The sequence below is a fragment of the Hyaena hyaena genome, unplaced genomic scaffold (genome assembly GCF_003009895.1).
Source record: "Hyaena hyaena isolate Hyena2069 unplaced genomic scaffold, ASM300989v1 scaffold_29, whole genome shotgun sequence".
In the NCBI taxonomy this organism is placed as follows: domain Eukaryota; kingdom Metazoa; phylum Chordata; class Mammalia; order Carnivora; family Hyaenidae; genus Hyaena; species Hyaena hyaena.
Genome location: NW_024080661.1, coordinates 253,197 through 273,021, shown reverse-complemented (window position 1 = coordinate 273,021; position 19,825 = coordinate 253,197). Strand labels below are relative to the sequence as shown.

At 46.4% G+C, this 19,825-nt stretch overlaps 1 protein-coding gene across 1 annotated transcript in view; it reads right to left on the bottom strand.

Moving 5' to 3' along the window:
- The window catches only part of TOP2A (DNA topoisomerase II alpha), a 28,400-nt gene extending 26,217 nt beyond the window's left edge, over positions 1 to 2,183 (bottom strand). The window contains exons 1-4 of the mRNA XM_039227884.1: positions 2,074 to 2,183; positions 1,074 to 1,229; positions 762 to 852; positions 437 to 500 (exon numbers count right to left, since the gene is read on the bottom strand). Of these exons, the coding sequence (XP_039083815.1) occupies positions 437 to 500; positions 762 to 852; positions 1,074 to 1,229; positions 2,074 to 2,094 (332 nt within the window). The 5' untranslated portion in view covers positions 2,095 to 2,183. The remainder of the gene's footprint in view (positions 1 to 436; positions 501 to 761; positions 853 to 1,073; positions 1,230 to 2,073) is intronic.
- Between the last annotated feature and the right edge of the window lie 17,642 nt (positions 2,184 to 19,825).

Genomic DNA, 19,825 nt, shown 5'->3' with positions numbered 1-19,825 from the left:
CTAATAAAGAGGTGAAACATGCATCCATGAACCCACAAAGGGACAGCCAGCATTTATAACCAGAAATATTAGATCCAATTATTCTCTATCACCACCTGCTGGTTTACTATTTGAATAGCATCATGAGAAAAAAAGCTCCAGACTTAGACTCAATGCTTAGACAGAACATTTATTGGAGATGCTTACTGAAATATTTAGGGATGAAGTGTCATAATGTCTGTAATTTATTTTGCAATGACTCAGAAAAAAATATAGATAGAGCAAATATAGCAAAGTATTGAAGTGGTAGTTATCATAGATTGTTCATTTTAGCCTTCTGCTTTTCTGTACTTTTGCAGGTAAGGGGGGAAAAGCCAAGGTTAGTATAAAGCAAAGTAAATGCAACTAACAGTAACAATGAGCTTTAACAAACAAAAAGACCATGCAAGAGACTTACGGGTCAATTGTGACTCTAATACAAGACATTTTTGGGTCCCTTTGTTTGTTGTCTGCAGCATTGACTGAAAGAAAATACACATTTGTAAGAAATATAAGTATTTTTAAAAACATTAAGATCTAGAAGTAGAAAAAAAATCTCAAACAGCATAGGAGTAATATTACCCAGGTTTTAACATTTATTCATAGCACTGCTTCTAGGAAAGAATTCAAATTGCTAGACTCCAGTAAAGTGCCTCACTTTTGCCAGCCACATGGTTTGCTAGAAATGATACTTCTTATGAAGGATTTGACCAGTTGATCTTTATGTGAAAGAATTTACTCACCTAGAATCTCATCAAAGATTTTGTACAACCCAGGGACAAAGGTGACTTCCCTATAGTTAATGCCAATATCTTCATCGTAAACCCACATTTGCTAGAAATAAGGCAAAAAAAATATAGTTACTTTTACCCTACATTTATTCTGTCTTATCATCATCATTACTATAAAGTCTTCTGGATTAAATACTATAATATACATATGATAGCTCAGGCCAGTGCTAGTGACACTCAAAGTACATGAAGTATCTAGCAAATTAACCTGGGAAAGTATATACCATAACTGCTTGGTAACTGCATTTCATTACTTGGTTTTACCTGGGTCACTAATTCCACAGAGCCAATGTAGGTGTCTGGGCGGAGCAAAATATGTTCCAGTTGGGTTTTCTTTTGATAGATTCTTTCAATAGATAGTCTCTTCTTAGCGTCTTCATTTTTCTTTGTTTTGCTGATTAGCATATTTTCATTTACAGGCTAGCAATTTTAGAAAATTGCAGAGAAGGGATTTTTAATCAGAGGTTTATTAAAAACTATAAACAGAACACCCACCGTAATGATTTACCCACTGTAACAATCACAGTCTTTTACCAGGTTATTGGTAGAGTTTACATCGTTTTGTACAAACACAGCAATTTAGGTCAATTTGCAGCAAAGTTCCCAGGGGTCAGATTGAATAAACATACATTAAGTGCACGTGACACGGAAATATTTTCCTTGAGTGTGTTAGAGGTCATCGATAAAATAAATACACTCACTTTCATACTTTCCACAAATATTTGCTGAGTGCCCACTATGTCCCAGGCACATAACAGATTCTACTGAGCATCAGTCTGGGAGGCCATCCACTCGACCCTTGGGCCAAATTAACGTTTTGAACACAGGAGGGACGTATTCAGAGCACCTCTGGCCTGCCGGCTCCTCACTAGGAACGTCGTGCAGGACTCTGCACCTTCCAAGGTCAGGGGCATTCAATCCCATTTTCAACGGGAGGGAAGGAAAGCATCTGTCTTGTGCTGCTTAAAGTCACACGCGGACCATTTTAACACAGGCCGGTTTGAATATTGACCCCAGAAACAGTAAAACAGAACCCAACACCCCAGAAGCCAGAGTAGCCGATAATACTTCAATACTAGCACCATAAAGGGATGTTATCCTCTGCGCGATCACGCCGAGCCCAGGAGCCCCGGGTCCACGCGGAATACCGGCTCCCGGCCGGCAGCGATCCGACCGCAGTCCAGGAGCCTAACCCTTCGCTTGCAGCCAGAGAGATGCCGGGCCGCGCTGAGCCTCCCCGAGCCACCCCTTCCGCGAGCTGTACCTGCAGTGGTGACACCTCCATGGTGACGGTCGTGAAGGAGCTCGAGAACCCTGCAAGCGACTAAACCGGCGGGACCCTCGAGACCACCACGGAACAAGCTGCTTCTCCACAGACGCTCGTCGGTTAGAAAAGTTCCTCTGGTCGCATTTGAACCTTTTTGGAGCCCGCCCAAACCAGATAGGCCAATCTCTGCCTCGCTCTCACAGGCTCCGCCTTGAGAAACCAATCATAACTGGTTTTCTATATTCACCAATGAACGCCTGAGTTGGCCGGGGGCTTGTTTGAACAAGCCAATTAGGCAAGGGAGGCGGGGCTGGAGGGTTTTCAAAAGGCACCATTCGGCGTCGTAGCGGAGAGACGGACAGGGGGCCTGGCCAATGAGGAGGGGTTTATTTGTTCTCTAGGTGCAGACAACCCTGAAGAGATTCGGGGGGCTAACGCGGGGTTTTCTGAGGCGCAGGCTGGGGCAAAAGGAGGAGGGAGAAGGATTCCTCGGGAGCGGCTTTTATTTCGGGGCCCTGAAGTCTAAAACCTGTGTCCCATCCTGAGGCATTTTAGCGAGAGGAACGGGAGTCCTAGCTTCATTTTTCTGAGGAAACCGAGCGCCGGCTTTCTGGGCAGGCAGCCTGGCGTTTTGGTGAAGTTGAACAGATTTCTGGCGCCTGCCTCAGCCTCCCCTCCCAAGAATTTATTTTCGAAGAAACCGAAGTGCCACAGTGGTGGTTTTGGGGCGTAATAGAGGGTGTGGAGAGACCACGCAAAATGGAGAGCGGCATTCAAGTCCCCCGGTAGAGCGGCGTTGGGCTGCAAGCTGGGCAATTAAAAGAATAGTTTGTAGTTCCAGCCTCGGGTGTCTACGGGTCATTCGAGGACAGAAACTTTTTTCCTCAGAAAGCCAGTAGGATGCCCTGCTGCTTGTTGCTTTTGCTTTCCTCTGTGTCAAGTTCCCTGAATTCTGCTCTGCAGACAAGCTGTTCGCATTTGAGGAGGAAACGCCAGAGACCGAAGTGGTTTTTTTTTTCCCCTTCTCTGTGGTGTAAACGTTTGAGTGGGTTTATTTTGTCCTTGTCAATCCACAATGTTAAAATGACAAACGAACATTTTTTTTATTCCCCTTACAAGACGCCAGAATAAAATAACTGCACAATTTGAAGGACTACTGATTCTGTCGTCTGAACCACTTCCTTCCAATCGTTCTTACCTGAGATTCTATCCCTGACGGGCAATTTGCCAGACGTGCGGTCTGCAGGGGGGCAGCCTTTTGGTGCTTTTGTTTTCTGTGCTGAAAAAGGAAGGTAACTGCATTACCTCAGAGTTGTGTGAGGATTACACAAAACAGATGTAAGGTGTTTAGAGGAGTAGACTAAGGGTATCCGAATCAGGAAGCAAGAATCTTCCTTAGACCGGCATGACAATTTGTGGCTTTAATTCTTTTTCTTCCCCCTCAGAGGACTCAGAGGTCAACATATTGTTCAGTCTTCCCAGCATATCTAATGCCTACTGGGCTAGCAAAGCCCCAAGGAGGGCCAGTGATGGGTGGGGGGAGGTTTGTCCCAGGAAGTCAAGGGTGGCGGTAGCCTACGGGCTGAGGCTAGGGTGATTGGAAAAGCCAAGGGAACTGGGCTTCGGCTTTGCTCTGGTTCCTGTCCACTGGTCTCTGGGCCTCCAGTAATGCCAAGTGCTCCATTCCACTCTCCTCACTGCATGCGTTGATACGGACAGCAACTTCCAACGCACAGGACCGCGAGGGCCTCGGAGCTTTTGTAGGGACCTCCCCACCCCCGCCCAATCCAGTAACTTCTGCCCATCCAAAACTCCGACCAGGCCCTGGGCCCCAGGGCCAGCCTCTCCTGCTCTGCAGCCTCCCCAGAACAGAGGCCGGCCGTGACAGAGACCCGCCATGCCGCCTTCTGCTTCCTGGAGCACAGAGGCCCCACATGGTAGTGGTAGGTGGGCAAGCTTCTCCAAGGATGGCAGCCCAGCCTCTGCCTTTCTTGGCCTCTGCCTTGTAGCTCATCCCAGCCTGCAGTACCGCAGTACCGTAGGAGACCCCGCAGGGGATGAGGCAACAGGAATTTAATGGGGTCCTGCTTTCTAGGACCTTGCAGTTTAGTTTGATCCTGATTCTGTGAGGCTCTCTTCCAAAAACCCAGAAGCAGAACTGTGAAGTCAAAAGGACTCTGGAGTCACGCAGGCTTGAGTCAAAAAATTCTCTGTGAGCCTCAGTTTTCCCATGTCATTATCCTTTATCAAAAGTGCAGAGGGATTAATGAGATATGAAAGCACTCAGGACAATTTTCTAGTCCTCTAGCAGGATGGGCTTGTTATGGGGAGGTTTGGGGTGGGGTTGGGGCTTCTCTTTAGGACAGGCTGTTTCTTTGCCAGCCCCTCCTCCTTTCCAAAGCCCACCACAAGGCGCCCTACAAGATGTGTTGGGGGCCAGGAAAAGAAGTCTGGGATGGGTGGGCCTGGGAGACAAGAAGGGGTGGGGAGTCAGTCCCAGGGGCTTTGGTGGGGAGAGGGGGCAGCTGCCACATCCTCATTACTACCTGCCCCCCTCCCTCAGCTTTACAGGGGGGCTCAAACTAGTTACTCTGTGCCTTGGCCCTTTCCCTACTCCTACCCTGGGTCAACACAAAGTACTGGAGTCAGACTCCTGGCTACAGTACTTGGCTGGGTATATGACCTTGGCCAGTCATTCAGTTTCATTGTGTATCCATTTCTTCACCTAAAATGGGGGTAATGAGAGTATCTCCACATAAGGGAGATAACACATGTATACAGTGCTTAGTGCGTTGCTTGGCAAATAATAAATGCTCCAAACATGTTAGCAGTTATTACCTTTACTCCTTTTCAAGACCTTCCTTCCTCTCCCCTGTGGATTCTCCAAGTCCTCTCCTCCAAAACCAATTCAAAATTTCCCTTGTTCAGGGAATCTTCTTAGACCCTTTTTGCAAGGCTTCCTCTAGTTGTTTGGAGTACGTTTGCATATGTGGATGAATTCCTTTGAAAAATACTTTTTGGTTGTTTTCTTATGGGTACTTTGCATTTTCTGTCTCTCCGCTCAGCAGCAGGGGGAACGGGTCCTAAAGGAGCTGTGTCTCCATCCTCCACCAGGGAGTTCCTCTTGAAAGTGCATGATTTCTTCCCTCTAGCTGGCTGGCTGAGTGAAGGGGGTTGGACTGAAAGTATGGCTCTGGATTCTCGGGATGAAGCTGGCTAGGCTAGGGTTCGCCAGGAATTCCTGAACGAGGCTGGGCTGGCCCAGGGTCTGGGGTGGTTAGGGCTGGGCCAACAGACCCTCTTTACCTTGAGGTTAATGACTGGTAATGTCAGATCAGTCCTTTTTACCAGGGATACCATCCTTGGGTTGGAGGAGGCCAGGAGAGCCTGCAATGTTCCATAGAGCTCAGCCTCTCGCTTCTGGTGGCACTGCAGGTCTGGTCCTTGGACAATTAGTGGCCTCAGGCAAAGGGGCAATGAGGGCCACCAAACAGCTGAGAGGAGAGCAAGGGAAGCTCCGGTGGGGAGCAGCTCAAGACCAGAGCTTAGTCCCCAATAAGTCCACACAGGGGTTTCCCTCAGCAGCCGGGCAGTCCAGGGTCTATCATAGTTTTAAGAATGTTCACACCTTTTGACTCAGTAATTTAACTTCTAGGAATACTGATACATTCCTACAATTGTATGTATATGCAAGGTCACTGCGATATTATTTTTGTTAGAAAAGGACTGGCAGCGGGGCGCCTGGGTGGCTTAGTCGGTTAAGCGTCTGACTTTCGCTTAGGTCATGATCTCGTGGTTCGTGGGTTCGAGCCCCGCGTCGGGCTCTGTGCTGACGGCCAGCTCGGAGCCTGGAGCCTGTTTCAGAGTCTGTGTCTCCCTCTCTCTCTGACCCTCCCCTGCTCACGCTGTCTCTCTCTCTCTCCTAGAAATAAATAAAAATATAAAAAAAATAAAAGAAAAGGACTGGCAGCATGGAATAGAATGATATTGTGAAAATTAATAAAGGAAAACCTCACTAAAATGGAGCTAGGAAGCCAGAAGGGAGAGCTCTCACACCCTACCATTCCTCATCAACTGCAGACCCCAACAGGAAGAGAGGTACCTTGCAAATCTATACTATAGCTACTTCTTTACTACCCCGGCTAGAGGAAGAAAGATTTCCTCTTCCTCCAGCAACAGCCTAGCCAATGAGAGACTCCCACAATTCAGCTGAAAAAATCCACTAGGAACCCCATTTTGCTCCAATGGACTTTTTGTTTCTTTAAAAAAAATTTTTTTTAATGTTTATTCATTTTTGAAAGGCATAGCATGAGCAGGGGTAGGGTCAGAGAGAGAGGGAGACAGAGAATCCAAAGCAGGCTCCAGGCTCTGAGCTGTCAGCACAGAGCCTGATGCAGGGCTCAAACTCACAGACAGCGAGATCATGACCTGAGCTGAAGTCGGATGCTTAACCCACTGAGCCACCCAGGCACCCCTGGACTTTTTGTTTCTAATGGCCTCCCTACTCCCTCCTTTATTCTATAAAGGAACAGTCCTCTTCTTTTTTTTTTTTTTTAATTTTATTTATTTATTTTGAGAGAGACAGAGAGAGAGAGCGAGCAGGGGAGGGGCAGAAAGAGAGGGAGAGAGAATCCCAAGCAGGCTCTACGCCGTCCACGTGGAGCCCTAGGTGGGGCTCGAATTCACAAACCATGATATCATGACTTGAGCTGAAACCAAAAGTCGGAGGCTTAAACGACTGAGCCACCAGGCGCCCCTCTCCTTTGTCCTTTGGACTTGCCTATGGCTTTGCTGTAGCTTGCTTGTCCTGAATTGCAGTTCTCTGCTATTCCCGAATAAACCCATTTTTGCCGGAAAAATAACTGACAGTTAAATAAACATAATTTAAAAGATTTCTCTCAGTAATTGTGGATCTTGATAATTCTGTGTGTTCCTTATCTTTTCCCAGGTGACTTTTTTTTTTTTAAGTTTTGAAATGTTTATTTATTTTTGAGAGAGAGAGATAGAGAGAGAGAGGAGGAGGGGCAGAGGGAAAGAGGGAGACACAGAATCCGAGGCAGGCTCCAGGCTCTGAGCTGTCAGCCCAGAACCCAACGTGGGGCTCGAACTCATGAACCATGAGATCATGACCTGGGCCCAAGTTGGACATTTAACTGACTGAACCACCCAGGCGCCCCACCATGTGACTTTCTAAGTGTTTATTGTCTTCCATGCACTCTGCCCTTCTCACTCCTGTCCCTTTTTCCCACCTCACTGAAGGTTTGTAAAGACAAGGTATACTTGTCTACACAAGTTTGTGTGAGAATGTAAGTTTTGTACACATAGATTTTCAATATACTGGGGGAACCTGCAGTTTCAGTGGATTCAATGGTGGGGCGCCTGGGTGGCTTAGTCGGTTAAGCGTCCGACTTTCGCTTAGGTCATGATCTCGCGGTTCGTGGGTTCGAGCCCCGCGTCGGGCTCTGTGCTGACTGCCAGCTTATAGCCTGGAGCCTGTTTCAGTCTGTGACTCCTTCTCTCTCTGACCCTCCCCTGCTCACGCTGTCTCTCTCTCTCTCTCTCTCCTAGAAATAAATAAAAACATTAAAAAAAAAATTTAAGTGGATTCAATGGTGAGACTCCCTGTAGGAAGATCAAACTTTGGACCAAATTAAGGGACAGTGTGTTCTGGTGGGAAGTTGTAGCCCAGCTCTTTGGTCACTAGCCTGGAGTAAATCCCTTCCTCTCTATAGGTCTGCTTTTCTACCTGTGAACCAAAGTCTAGAAGCCCAGCAAAAATGCCTTCCACAGAGTATTAGAGAGGTAATGGTGGGGCCAGGGATGAGGGGCAGTTAGCGGAAGCGAGGCCAGGGTTCTCTAACCCAGAGCAGCTCCACTTTTGTCTTTTTATGGCCTGTGTAAGAGTTTAGTTCTGTGTAAGATTTCATTAGAAAACGAGGATTGACTAATCACATTAAGCAAATGCACAAACCCTGGGGACATGATTGTTAAGGGCCCCTCAAGTTCTAATACCGTGTAATTCCAAATATGACTTTTTGTGCATTGAGTTGTTTTGAATCAGTTGGTTTATTTTATTAAAAATATTTTTTAAAGTTTATTTATTTTAGAGAGTGAGAAAGGAGGAGGGGCAGAGAGAGAGAGAGAGAAAGAGAGCATCCTAAGCAGGCTCTGCACTGCCAGCACAGAGCCTGATGTGGGGCTCGAACTCAGGAACTGTGAGAGGAACTTGAGCCAAAATCAAGAGTTGGACACTTAACCGACTGAGCCACCCATGCACCCTTAAATCAGTTGGTTTAATTCCCTGCCAGTGCCTAGCTCAAGGCTGAATGGGAACATAAATCCACTGAGAGCTGGGCCACTGTGTTTGGAGAGGAGGAGAATGGTCTCTGATTCTTTCCACTCTTTATATGATGTCCATCCCCCCTATTTCCTGGCCTACCAGTATGGCCGATCTGACCTCAGATCTCTGCTGGCGCCCCAGGACTCCCTCGCTGCTCCTCTCTGGCCCTGGCGATTGTTGGTGGCGGCTGTTAGAAGTGGAGCTTGTGCTTGGCTTCTATGCCTGCAAAGCCTGGGCAAACACAGCTATGGACCCCTCCCTACTCCCTTATTCCCAGACTCTCCAGCTCCCCATGTCCTTCCTCTCTACCCCACAAAGTGGAAGTGGTAAGAGGGGCATGTCAGGGAGGCCCTCCTATCTGACAACAGACGCCAGGGCTGGGCCTCTCTATTCTCTTGGCTTCTTACACCAAGAGGGGAGGCAGGATTGGACTGAGTCTCTTGATAGTCTCTGATACCTGAATTTCCTCTCCTGGCACAGTTTACCCGGTCACTCTGGAGCACAGAAGGCCGTCACTGAGGGACGCTGTGTCAGAATCATCTACCTAGGAAGAGGAATAAAAAAGGGCATCTCAGGAGAGTCTGCTGGCTGATACTAACCTGACAGCTGTCCCTCCTGTTGATACCCCCATGGCCATCAGGGCCAGGTTCAGGTCTACAGAGCCCCTTCCCAGGTGATCTGAGAGACCAGGTGAGTTGAAAAGGGGTGGAGAAGAGCCAGGAGTGTTATTCACCGAAGAAAATAGAAATGTTCTTCAATCTGTTTTTTTAATGTTTATTTATCTATTTTGTTAATTTAAAAAATTTTTTTATGTTTATATTTGAGAGAGAGCAAGCAGGGGAGGGGCAGAGAGAAAAGGAAGACTGAATCTTAGCTGTCAGCACACAGCCCGAGGTGGGGCTCAAACTCATGAGCAGTGAGATCAGGACCTGAGCACAAGTCAGACGCTTAACTGACTGAGCCACTCAGGTGCTCCTAATGTTTATTTATCTATTTTGAAAGAGACCGAGAGAAAGGATGAGCAGGGGAGGGGCAGACAGAGAAGGAGAGAATCCCAAGTAGGCTCCATGCTGTCATTGCAGAGCCTGACATGGGGGTTGATTCCATAAACCATGAGATCATGACCTGAGCTGAAATCAAGAGTCAGACACTCAACTGACTGAGCCACCAGGCACCCTTCAATCTGTTTGGGATTGAAGAAAATCATGGTATTTCCCAAAGGCCTGCAACTAAATGCTGCTTACATCTCTCTCTCTCTCTTCCTTCTTGATCATGAAAAGAAAGAAGCTACAGAAACAGGCAGGTGGAGATTTGACAGAGTACAGAGAAGACTCAGTAGGAGCTGGCAGTCCTTTCTAGAAGAACTAGAAGATGCAATAGGAGAAAGCCTACATGGGCTTTTATTTATTTATTTTTTAAAATATTTTTATTTATTTCTGGAGAGAGAGAGACAGCGTGAGCAGGGGAGGGTCAGAGAGAGGGATACACAGACTCCGAAATAGGCTCCAGACTCTGAGCTGGCAGTCAGCACAGAGCCCGACGCGGGGCTCGAACCCACAAACCACGAGATCATGACCTAAGCGAAAGTCGGACGCTTAACCGACTAAGCCACCCAGGTGCCCCTACGTGGGCTTTTAAAATTAAGCTGTCTTGAAGCCTTTTGAATATTTAAGAAAGACATTTTGGTATCACAATCCCAGATTTCAAGATCTACTACAAAGCTGTAGTAACCAAAATAACATAAAAATAGACACATAGATCAATGGAAGAGAATAGAAAGCCCAGAAACAAATCCACAATTATATGGTCTTAATCTACAACAAACTAGACAAGAATACGCAATGGGAAAAAGAAAGTCTCTTTAACAAATGGTGCTGGGAAAACTGAAGCAGCTACATGCAAAATAATGAAATTGGACCACTTTCTTATACTATGCACAAAAATAAACTCAAAATGGATTAAAGATTTGAATATGAGACCTGGCACATAAAAATCCTAGAACAGAGCACAGGCAGTAATTTCTCTGACATTGGCTATAGCAACATTTTTTCTAGATACGTCTCTTAAGAAAAGAAAAACAAAAGCAAAAATAAACTACTGGGACTAAATCCAAATAAACGTTATGGGCACTTGGGTGGCTCAGTCAGTTAAGTGTCTGACTCTTGATCTCAGTTCATGTCATGATCTTGAAGTTCATGGGTTCCAGCCCCATGTCAGACTCCATGCTCTCAATGGGGAGTCTAATTGGGATTCTCTCTCCCTCTCTCTCTGAGCCTCCCATGCTCATGTGGGCACTCTCTCTCTCAAAATAAACAAATTAAAAAAAAAAACAACCAACAACTTCTGCACAGCAAGGGAAACAAAACAAAAAGAGAACTTACTGACTGGGAGAAGATATTTGCAAATGATATATCTGGTAAGGGGTTAGTATCCAAAATATATAAAGAACTTATACAACTCAATACCAAGACAGCAAATAATCCAATTTAAAAGTTAATGGCAGAAGACATGAAGAGACATTTCTCTGAAGAAGACATACAGATGGCCGACATACACATGAAAAGAGGCTCAACATCACTAATCATTAGGGAAATGTAAATCAAAACCACAATGAGATATCATCTCACACCTGTCAGAATGGTTAAAATGAAAAACACAAGAAACAAGTGTTGGCGAGGGTGTGAAGAAGGAATTCATGTGCACTGTTGGTAAGAATACAAACTGGTGCAGCTACTGAGTTCCTCAAAATACTGAAAATAGAATTACCATATGATTCCGTAATTCCACCAGTGGGTATTTATCCAAAGAATACGAAAAGGTATATGTACCTCTAAGTTTATTGCAGCATTATTTATGATAGCCAAAATATGGAAGCAACCCTAGTGTCCATCTATAGAGGAATGGATAAAGAAGATGTGGTACATACAGACACACAATGGAATATTACTCAGCCATTAAAAAGAATGAAATCTTGTCATTTCCAACAACATGGATGAATCTAGAGGGTATAATGCTAAGTGAAATAAGTTGGTCAGAGAAAGACAAATACCTTATGATTTCGCTTATATGTGGAATTTAAGAAACAAAATAAAGAAAAAAAGAGACAAACAAAAAACCCAGTCTCTTAAATATAAAGAACAAACTGATGCTTAGCAGAGGGAAGGTGGGTGGGGAGATGGGTAAAATAGGTGAAGGGGGTTAAGAGTACACTTGTCGTGATGAGCATTAAATAATGTATAGAATTGTTGAATCGCTATATTATATACTTGAAACTAATATAACACTGTACATAATATACCAGAATTTAAAGAATTAAAAACAAGAAAGAATTTTGACCTGATAAATAAACATTTAGGGCAAGCAAGGAAGTATTCTATTCAAGGATGGGAAAAATTCAAGATAAGATTTGTGTTTGATAAGTAGAAAAGAATAAGAGAGGAGCTGATGTTAAGAAAGTACCATGTAAAGAAAAAGTTTCCAATTAGAGCTGGTCAAGAATGGACATTCTTAGGATCTAGGGACTTTTCTACCACTGAAGTATTGGAGTCTAGACGACCATTTTCTAAGTATGTCGTAAGAGAGATGTCTCCAAAGTGAGGGTTATATTCAATGAGCTACAATATCCCTTCTAACTTTAAGATGTTATGGTGATTTTACATAGGAGTTTATGTTTCTGTAAACTGTACTCTAAATTGTTTATAATATTCAAACATAGTCCCATTTACCAAAGAGTGACTTCTCAGAAAGCATAATCAAGTAGAAAAATGTAACATAGTCCCTGTCTGGAGAAGCCTCTGCTTGGAATGACCTCTGTGATGGTTAATTTTCTTTTTTTAAAAAATGTTTTTATATTTTTATTTATTTTTGAGAGAGAGAGAGAGAGAGAGAGAGAGACAGCGTGAACAGGGGAGGGCCAGAGAGAGAGGGAGACACAGAATCCGAAGACAGACTCCAGGTTCCGAGCTAGCTGTCAGCACAGAGCCCGACACGGGGCTTGAACCCATGAACCATGAGATCATGACCTGAGTGGAAGCCAGATGCTCAACCGACTGAGTCACCCAGGTGCCCCTGTGGTGGTTAATTTTCTGTGTCAATGTGGTTAGGTTATGGCATCCAGTAATCGGGTCAAACACTAATCTAGATGTTGCTGTGAAGGTATTCTGTAGATGTAATTAGCATTTACAATCAGTTGACTTTGAGAAAAAGGATTGTAACACCTCTGTAATGCTGGTGAGTCTCATCCAATCAGTTGAAGGCCTTAGGAGAGAAAAATGGAGGTTTCTCAGAAAAGAAAGAATTCCGCCTCAGGACTGGAACAGAAATACCACAAGAGTCTGCAGCTGCCAGTCTGCTTACACATTACAGACCTGCCAACCCCCACCATTGGAGCCAATTCCTAAAAATCATACAATATATAAGTTTTCTGAGTGCCAATTATGTACTAGACATGGTAATAAACCCCTTACATAATTTTCCCCCTAATCTTTACACCAACCCTTTATACTGAGAAAATTGAGGATTAAGGGGGTTAGGTAATTTCCTCTAGATTGTAAATTTCTACTTATCTTTCAAGACACAGATCCCACATCACTTCCCTTTGAAGTTCTCTCTAATCATGCACTCTGACTCGTCTGTGCTTTCTTGGCATCCAGTACATTTCTCTTTGTTAAAAGCACTGATCCTGGTGTGTTTACCAGCAGGTCTCCCTCTTCTGGCCACAAGCGCTTCTGAAGGACCTTTGGAACCTTCAGCACCTAGTACAAAGCCCACTCCCCAGGAGACCCACTGTGAATGCTGTCAGTACTATCGTTGTCCACCTGGGGGCGGCATACCCAGCGACAGGCCATCTTGTGTAGGGAGTGCCAACTCTGGAGGGACAGCCGGCCAAAGGGTCAAACCCCGAAGTGAAAGGAAAGGTCCACACATGCCTCTGTTTACTACCCCCTGGAAGCTTGGACCCAGTGTACCAACAGTTTGCTCCACACTCTTGGGATTCAGTGGAAGACTCAGTAACCATTGCTGACATTGGCTGCACTGCCTTTGTGGACACTGGGGCTATCCCAGAGCTTTTGTAACTTGAACTCAAAGACTCAGCGAGCGAGTTGATGGAATCAAAACCCAGAAGGGGCGGAACGGGTCAGCTGCAAGAGTCCTAGAGGAGACTTTTCCTGAGTAAGGCTGCATCCTCATGAAGTGAAAAGTGGGGAGAATTCTGTACTAGGGTGAATGAACCTTGGTTCTAACTGGAGTAGGTGCAGAGAAAGCCCAGGCAATCTCATTCACAAGCCCCTTATCTCCAATCCTTCTCTTAGATTTTCTGTTCTTCCCAGATCACTTTTTCTAATTAATTAGTTAAGTTTTGAGAGGGGGGAAGCGCAGAGACAGAGGGGGACAGGATCCAAAGCTGGCTCTGAGCAGACAGCAGAAAGCCCAACAGGGGGCTTGAACCCATGAACCGTGAGATCATGACCTGTGCTGAAGGCAGATGCTTAACCAACTGAGCCACCCAAGCGCCCCATTCCCAGATCACTTCTGAGGATAGAGTGAGCTGGGGGTGTGGACAGATGAGGTGCTCTTCCATCAACATGTCTCACCTGGGCTCAGCAGCGAGGTGGGGATCAAGTTAAGACCAGGTTAAGATTGCTCCTCAATCTTCCTCCTCTTCCCCTCCCCTACCCCCACTGCCATCTCAGAGGGTCCCAAAGTTCCTGAAATTCCTCACCCAGATAGGCACTTACCTGACATTCAGGAGGCCGAACAGGACAGGACAGGAGCAGGGTTGGATCTCCTTGGAAGAGAGGAGATTAAAACTAGGCTGGTTCTTAGATTCCCCAAATTAACCTCCTCATTGTACAGATGGGGGAACTGAGGCTCAGAGAGAGGTGTAATAGGCTGAAAGCTGGCCTGGAGGATGGGGTGAGAAAGCCAGGATGTCTCCTAATGTGGTGGGGAATGGGGTCACTTGGACCTGTCACTTTCTACCCAGTTCTGAAATTGGCGGAAATCCCAGAGAATGTCCTTGGAAGGTATGATGTTTTGATAAGAAATATATATTTGGTCTTTGTTCCTGACACAGAGCTTCTAAAACACTTGGAATTTCCTCAGTGATGAGAGCCTTAAAGGTGTCTTTTGTTATGTTAATGAGGCAGGTTTTGGAAAGCCCCTAGGTAACCTGAGGTGGGGGCTGGTTGCCAGGGAGACACCCCAGTGATTAGAGAGTGGGAACTGTTCCAACCCCCTGCCTCTGGGGAGGGGAGAGGTGCAGGAGATTGAGTCAGTCACTATTGGCCAATGATTTAATCATGCCTCTGTCACGAAGCCTCCATAAAAGACGGGGTTCCTCCTCTCTTTCTGGGTCCCACACTAATGGTTCCTATAATTCTGACACCAATTTTGATATGTGGGTTTTTCAACACTATCAAACAACTAGTTCTTTGAACCCAGGCCTTTTGGGTCCCCCTCCCATTTCTTAATGAGAGTCAGGGTGGGAGTAGGGGAGGGGACAGGCATTCCTAGGAGCTAGTTGCTCCCCTACCTCTGACTTTGATTTGTGAGCCTGGAGCTACAGAGACACCCCACTCCCATCCAGTCTCTCACCCTGAAAGAGTCCTTGGGTGCTGCTGGGAGCAGGCCTGTGGCTAGATGCAGGCTCTGAGGCCTGGGCCAATTTGGCAGCTACTGCCTCATTCCTTCATCTGAAGAATGAATGAGTGAATGAATGAATGAATGAATGAAGAGGGGGAGTCTGGACGGGGATCTTTGGTTTCATATCTGTCTATAAATCTTCCCCCCCATCCCTCCCAAGCTCTTCATTTCATCACACCTATTCATCTTTCTCTGCCTTCCAGCTCTGTGCCCTGCTCCACATTCAGTCTCACTCTCTCTTATCAGTACCCTCTCCCCTTCTTTGTATCCTTCCACCTCAAATCATCATAGAATCTTAGAATCAAAAAAGGTCACAATAATGACACCACTAATTGGTGACTTGCTTTCAGGTATCTATGTCCTTACACTTATATAGGTAGCCTCATCTGATCCTCCTTAACAGTCCTGTGGAGTGAAGTAGGGACTGACATCCCCATTTTACAGATGAAGAAACTGAGGATCATTGTGGTGAAGTGACAAGCCCACAGCATATGGCTAGTCAGGACCAAGTTGGGATTTGAACCCCTAGCTATGACTGCAAGACCAGAGTTCCCTGCCCCACAGCCCATGTACTCCAACCTGAGGCCAAATTTTTCTCCATTGCCCACCGTCTGGCTTTCCCTGGCTTGGGGCCCAACTTCTGCTGCTTTTTAGATCATCAAGACTGGGTGGGGGTGAGGAACAGACTGCACAGATCTTGAGGATTACTGGCTCCAAGCATCAAGCCTCTGGACACCGTGAGGACTGAGGGGGTGAGGCTGGGAGGAATCCAGGTTTCAGGAGAGGAGAAGGTGGGGGCTCTGTGGATTAGGGGCTCCAGGCAGGTTGGCCCTTCTTTCGGGGCCCCTGCAGCCCTATCCCTTTCCCTCAAGTTTTTCTCCAGTCCTCATCAGCCATCTTTAGGACTACCCCTACCTCTCTCAGGGCAAGGAAAATCAAAGTTTGCGGTAGAAGAGGCCCCAGGCAACCAGAAGCCCTCATGGGCAGCGTGGCTTCTCTCTGAGACCCTCTCTTCCCACAGCCGGGGCTAGAGCTGGGCTCTGGGCTACATCCTCAGCAGCCCGAGGGCACCAGAATTGTCAGATTGGTGCCAGAGCCCGCCAGGCAGGACAGGCACAGCAGCCTCTGGGCACACAGAACCCTGACAGCTGCAGCTACTGGGTTCAGCAAGAGCTTCCGCTGCAGCAGGGCAGCCTGGCAGGAGGAAGAAGTGCTGTTCGGGTTTGGGCAAAATTCTCCAAGGCTATGGTGCCTCTGGAGGTGGCGTGGGGGTGCCAGTTGGAGCCTGGGTTCCATCATCACACAGCTGGGTTTAAATCACATTTAGTTGCATGTGACCTTAAGCCAGTCTTTTTACTAACTACTTGGAGCACCATCTATAAAATGGGTTTATAGGGTTGCCATGGTGATCAATAATAATAACAGCTGACGCGTATTGAGCCTTTCTCTGTAGTGGGCACTGTGCTAAGTGCCTCTATGCATTGTTTCTGTAGGTTCTCATACAGCTCTATCAGGCTGTGCTGCCGTTGGCCCTCCACAACTGAGGGTATTTAAGGATAAGAGGGAGGATGTCACTTGGCCAAAGTCACAGAGCTAGTAAATGGCAAATCCAGGTTTTAGTGCAGGCATTTTGGCTCCAGGCTCTTAATCGCACTCACTTGGCTGGTCATGGCTAATGACCAACACTCACTGGGTACATTAATGCGTAGCAGGCACCACTGTAAGCGTTTTACACATATTCATTCAATCATGATAGCCGCCCTACATAAGGGTCATTTAATACAAAGGTGAGGACGCTGAGGTGTAGAGAGGTGTGCTCACTTATCCCAAACCTACTGCCAAGAATCCAGTCCAGGCAGCCTACCTGAGAGCCAGCACTCTTTAAGAAAAATAAACAAAAAAGTTTTTTCTTAAAAAAATTAAAGTATAATACACATGCAGAAAAGTGCAGAAATAAGAAATGTTTAGCTCAGTGAATGTTCATAAGGTGAATACACCATGTAACTAAATAATAAATATCACCTGTACCCCACAAGACCCTTTCTAGTAAGTGCTTCCACCATTCTCCCCCAAAGTAACTCCTATCCTGATTTCTAAAACCATAGATTAGTTTTGCTTCTTTTTGAATTCTTTATAAATAGAATCCTACAATAGTAATCTCTTGTTCAATTTGTGATTCATCTGTGTTGTTGGTATAGCGATAGTTCATCCAATCATAGATTTATCTGTTCTACTATTAATGCCAGTGTTTAGCTATTCTGATTAATGCTGCTATGAACACTCATATGTGTGTTTTGGAATACACACACACACACACACACACACACGCATTTCTAGCGGGTATATATCTCAGGATAGAATTGTTGGTTGCTTCCAAGCAGTTGTACAAATTTGTTCTCTTCTTGGCATTAGATGACAGTTCTCTTACTCCACACTTGGTGCTCAGTATTTAAAATTGTTACTAATCTGGGGCACTTGGGTGGCTCAGTCAGTTAAGTGTCCAACTCTTTATTTCGACTCAGGTCATGATCTCAGGGTTTGTGTGAGTCCCTCATCGGGCTCTGTGCTGACAGTGTGGGGCATGCTTGGGTCTCTCTCTCTCTTTCTCCCTCTCTGCCCCTCCCCCCTCTCTGTGCCCATGAGGCATGCAAGCTCTCTCTCTCAAAATACATATATAAACATTAAAATTTTTTTTAACCAATCTGGTGGATGTAAAGTGGTATCTCAGTATGTTTTTCCATATCTATTTATTAAATGAGGTAAAAGCAAGCACTCTGTACAGCTTGTCATAACAGCCCTATGAGGTATGTGTGGTATCATTCCCATTTTGCAGATGAGGAAATGGAGGCCACAGTTGCTCTCTTTCCCCTTCCTCACTTAACAATACACTCACCCCTCCTGGAAGCCACTTTTCCCCAGTTGGGTTGGGATGTCTGGTTACCACCAAGTTTCGGAGGCCCTTTAGGCCAGGATGTTCTCCTGGGTAAGGAAAAGAGGAAGGCTGAGGTGAAGTGAACAGGGGTGGGGAGGTGGAAAGGAGGAGACATAAAGGTGGGTGTGAGAAGATTCTGGCTCTTGGCATGGGACGAGGGGGCCAGCAGAGAGGCTTGGGGATACAGAGAAGGCATGATGGGATATTTGTGACCTAGTGCTGGTGTGGAAAGAGGAGGTGTGCAGTCAGGGAGTAAGAGCCCCTGTGTAAATGCATATTGGGGAATTCTCTGGATCCCAGGGCCTCTTTCTGGGGTTTTGCTAAGTCTGAGGACTCCCCTGTGGGGTCTCTCTATGCTTAGGATCCGTTTGAAGGGTCAGTCTGGGTTCAGCAGTCCCTTGGGAGAGTCTCTTTGGAGTTCTCTAGGAGGTAGGGAGCACTCTGTTCCCCAGGGTTGGGGGGGTAGCAGGCAGGGCCTAGAGGCCTAGAGGTTCTGTGAGAGAAAGACACAGGGTCTGCTCTGATTTTGGGCTTCTGAGCTATCAGGCCAAGAGGCACCCTGGCAAGCAGGTACCCTGCTCTTTATCTCAACAGGTGTCAGGGCAAATAATTTCCCCTTCCTCACATCTGTCACTCTCTTCCCAGAGTCCGCTCTGTTTCTGTACTTTTGCAAGTGTCACCTGCATGGATTCTCCCAGGTTGTATGTACCTCCTTCATCTCCTCCTACCCCAACCTTCCTTGAGTCCTTAGCCCATGGCTCACTAGCAGTGCTCTGGCAACAGAGGCCACATGGCTCGGGCCACTTAGTCTCTAGCAGGTAGTAAACATATTTGGCTTAAGTCTTGGCTCTATGAATTACTAGCTGTATGCCCTTGAGTGAGCCTCATCACCTCCCTGGGCAGTAACAGAACTCTCATAGGACTCAAGATCCTTCACTTGGCTTGTCTCCTACACATTCTTTGACCAATGAGAAAGTGATTCCGTGAGTGCTAGTTGGCTTGGAAACAGTGCAAACTCTGGGGGGCTGGGAGCCATGCTGGGATCGGGCCTGGGACCAGGCAAAAAGACTCCAGAGGTTCTAGATTCCTAGACTGCCCATGCTAGAAGGGGGTTCACAATTTAATGAGTTCCCCTCCCCCATTTTACAGATGGTAAAACTGAAGCTGAGGAAGGGGAAGTGGTCATAAAGCTGGCAAGTAGCCAAGCTGCTTGGACTGGAGATATGAAACCGGATCCTGGCCAGCTCAACTGCAGATGGGCTCTCCTCTCCCCTCCCCATCCTCTGTCTGGGTGTCCATTTCTCAAGCCACATGTCCTGAGGGAAGGACTCAGGTTCTAGCCTCTGAAGCAGGCTTCCCTCTGTACCATTGGGTCTCCACAGAGATCCTAGCTCTCCTGATCTGTTCTTTCCCGGGATGGGACCCTAGTGCACGAAGGCAGTGGTACTGATGTGCCATTGCTCAGAGCACACCTGCAGCGACCCCTGGAAGATATCCTACCTGGGGTCTGGCCATCAGCAGGCATGGAAGGGGAGCTGAGCCCCCTATTCAGTGTAGGCACACTGGGAAGTCCAGGGCGGCCAGACAGGGGCTTGGAAGCCAAAGTTATTGGGGAGGTCTGGGGCCTATTTCCATGTCGATGCCACTTCCACTCTCCTCCTCCACACCCATCCTGCACTCTGTACCACAGTCTTTTCCCCTCGGCTGTTGTTTAGAATACTTCTGACGGCTGTTTGGAAGGCTGTGAAACATGAGTTAATCATATAGACTCTGGAGCCAGACTGTATGGGTTCAGACCCCTGTTTTTCTACTTACTTATTGTATGACCTTGA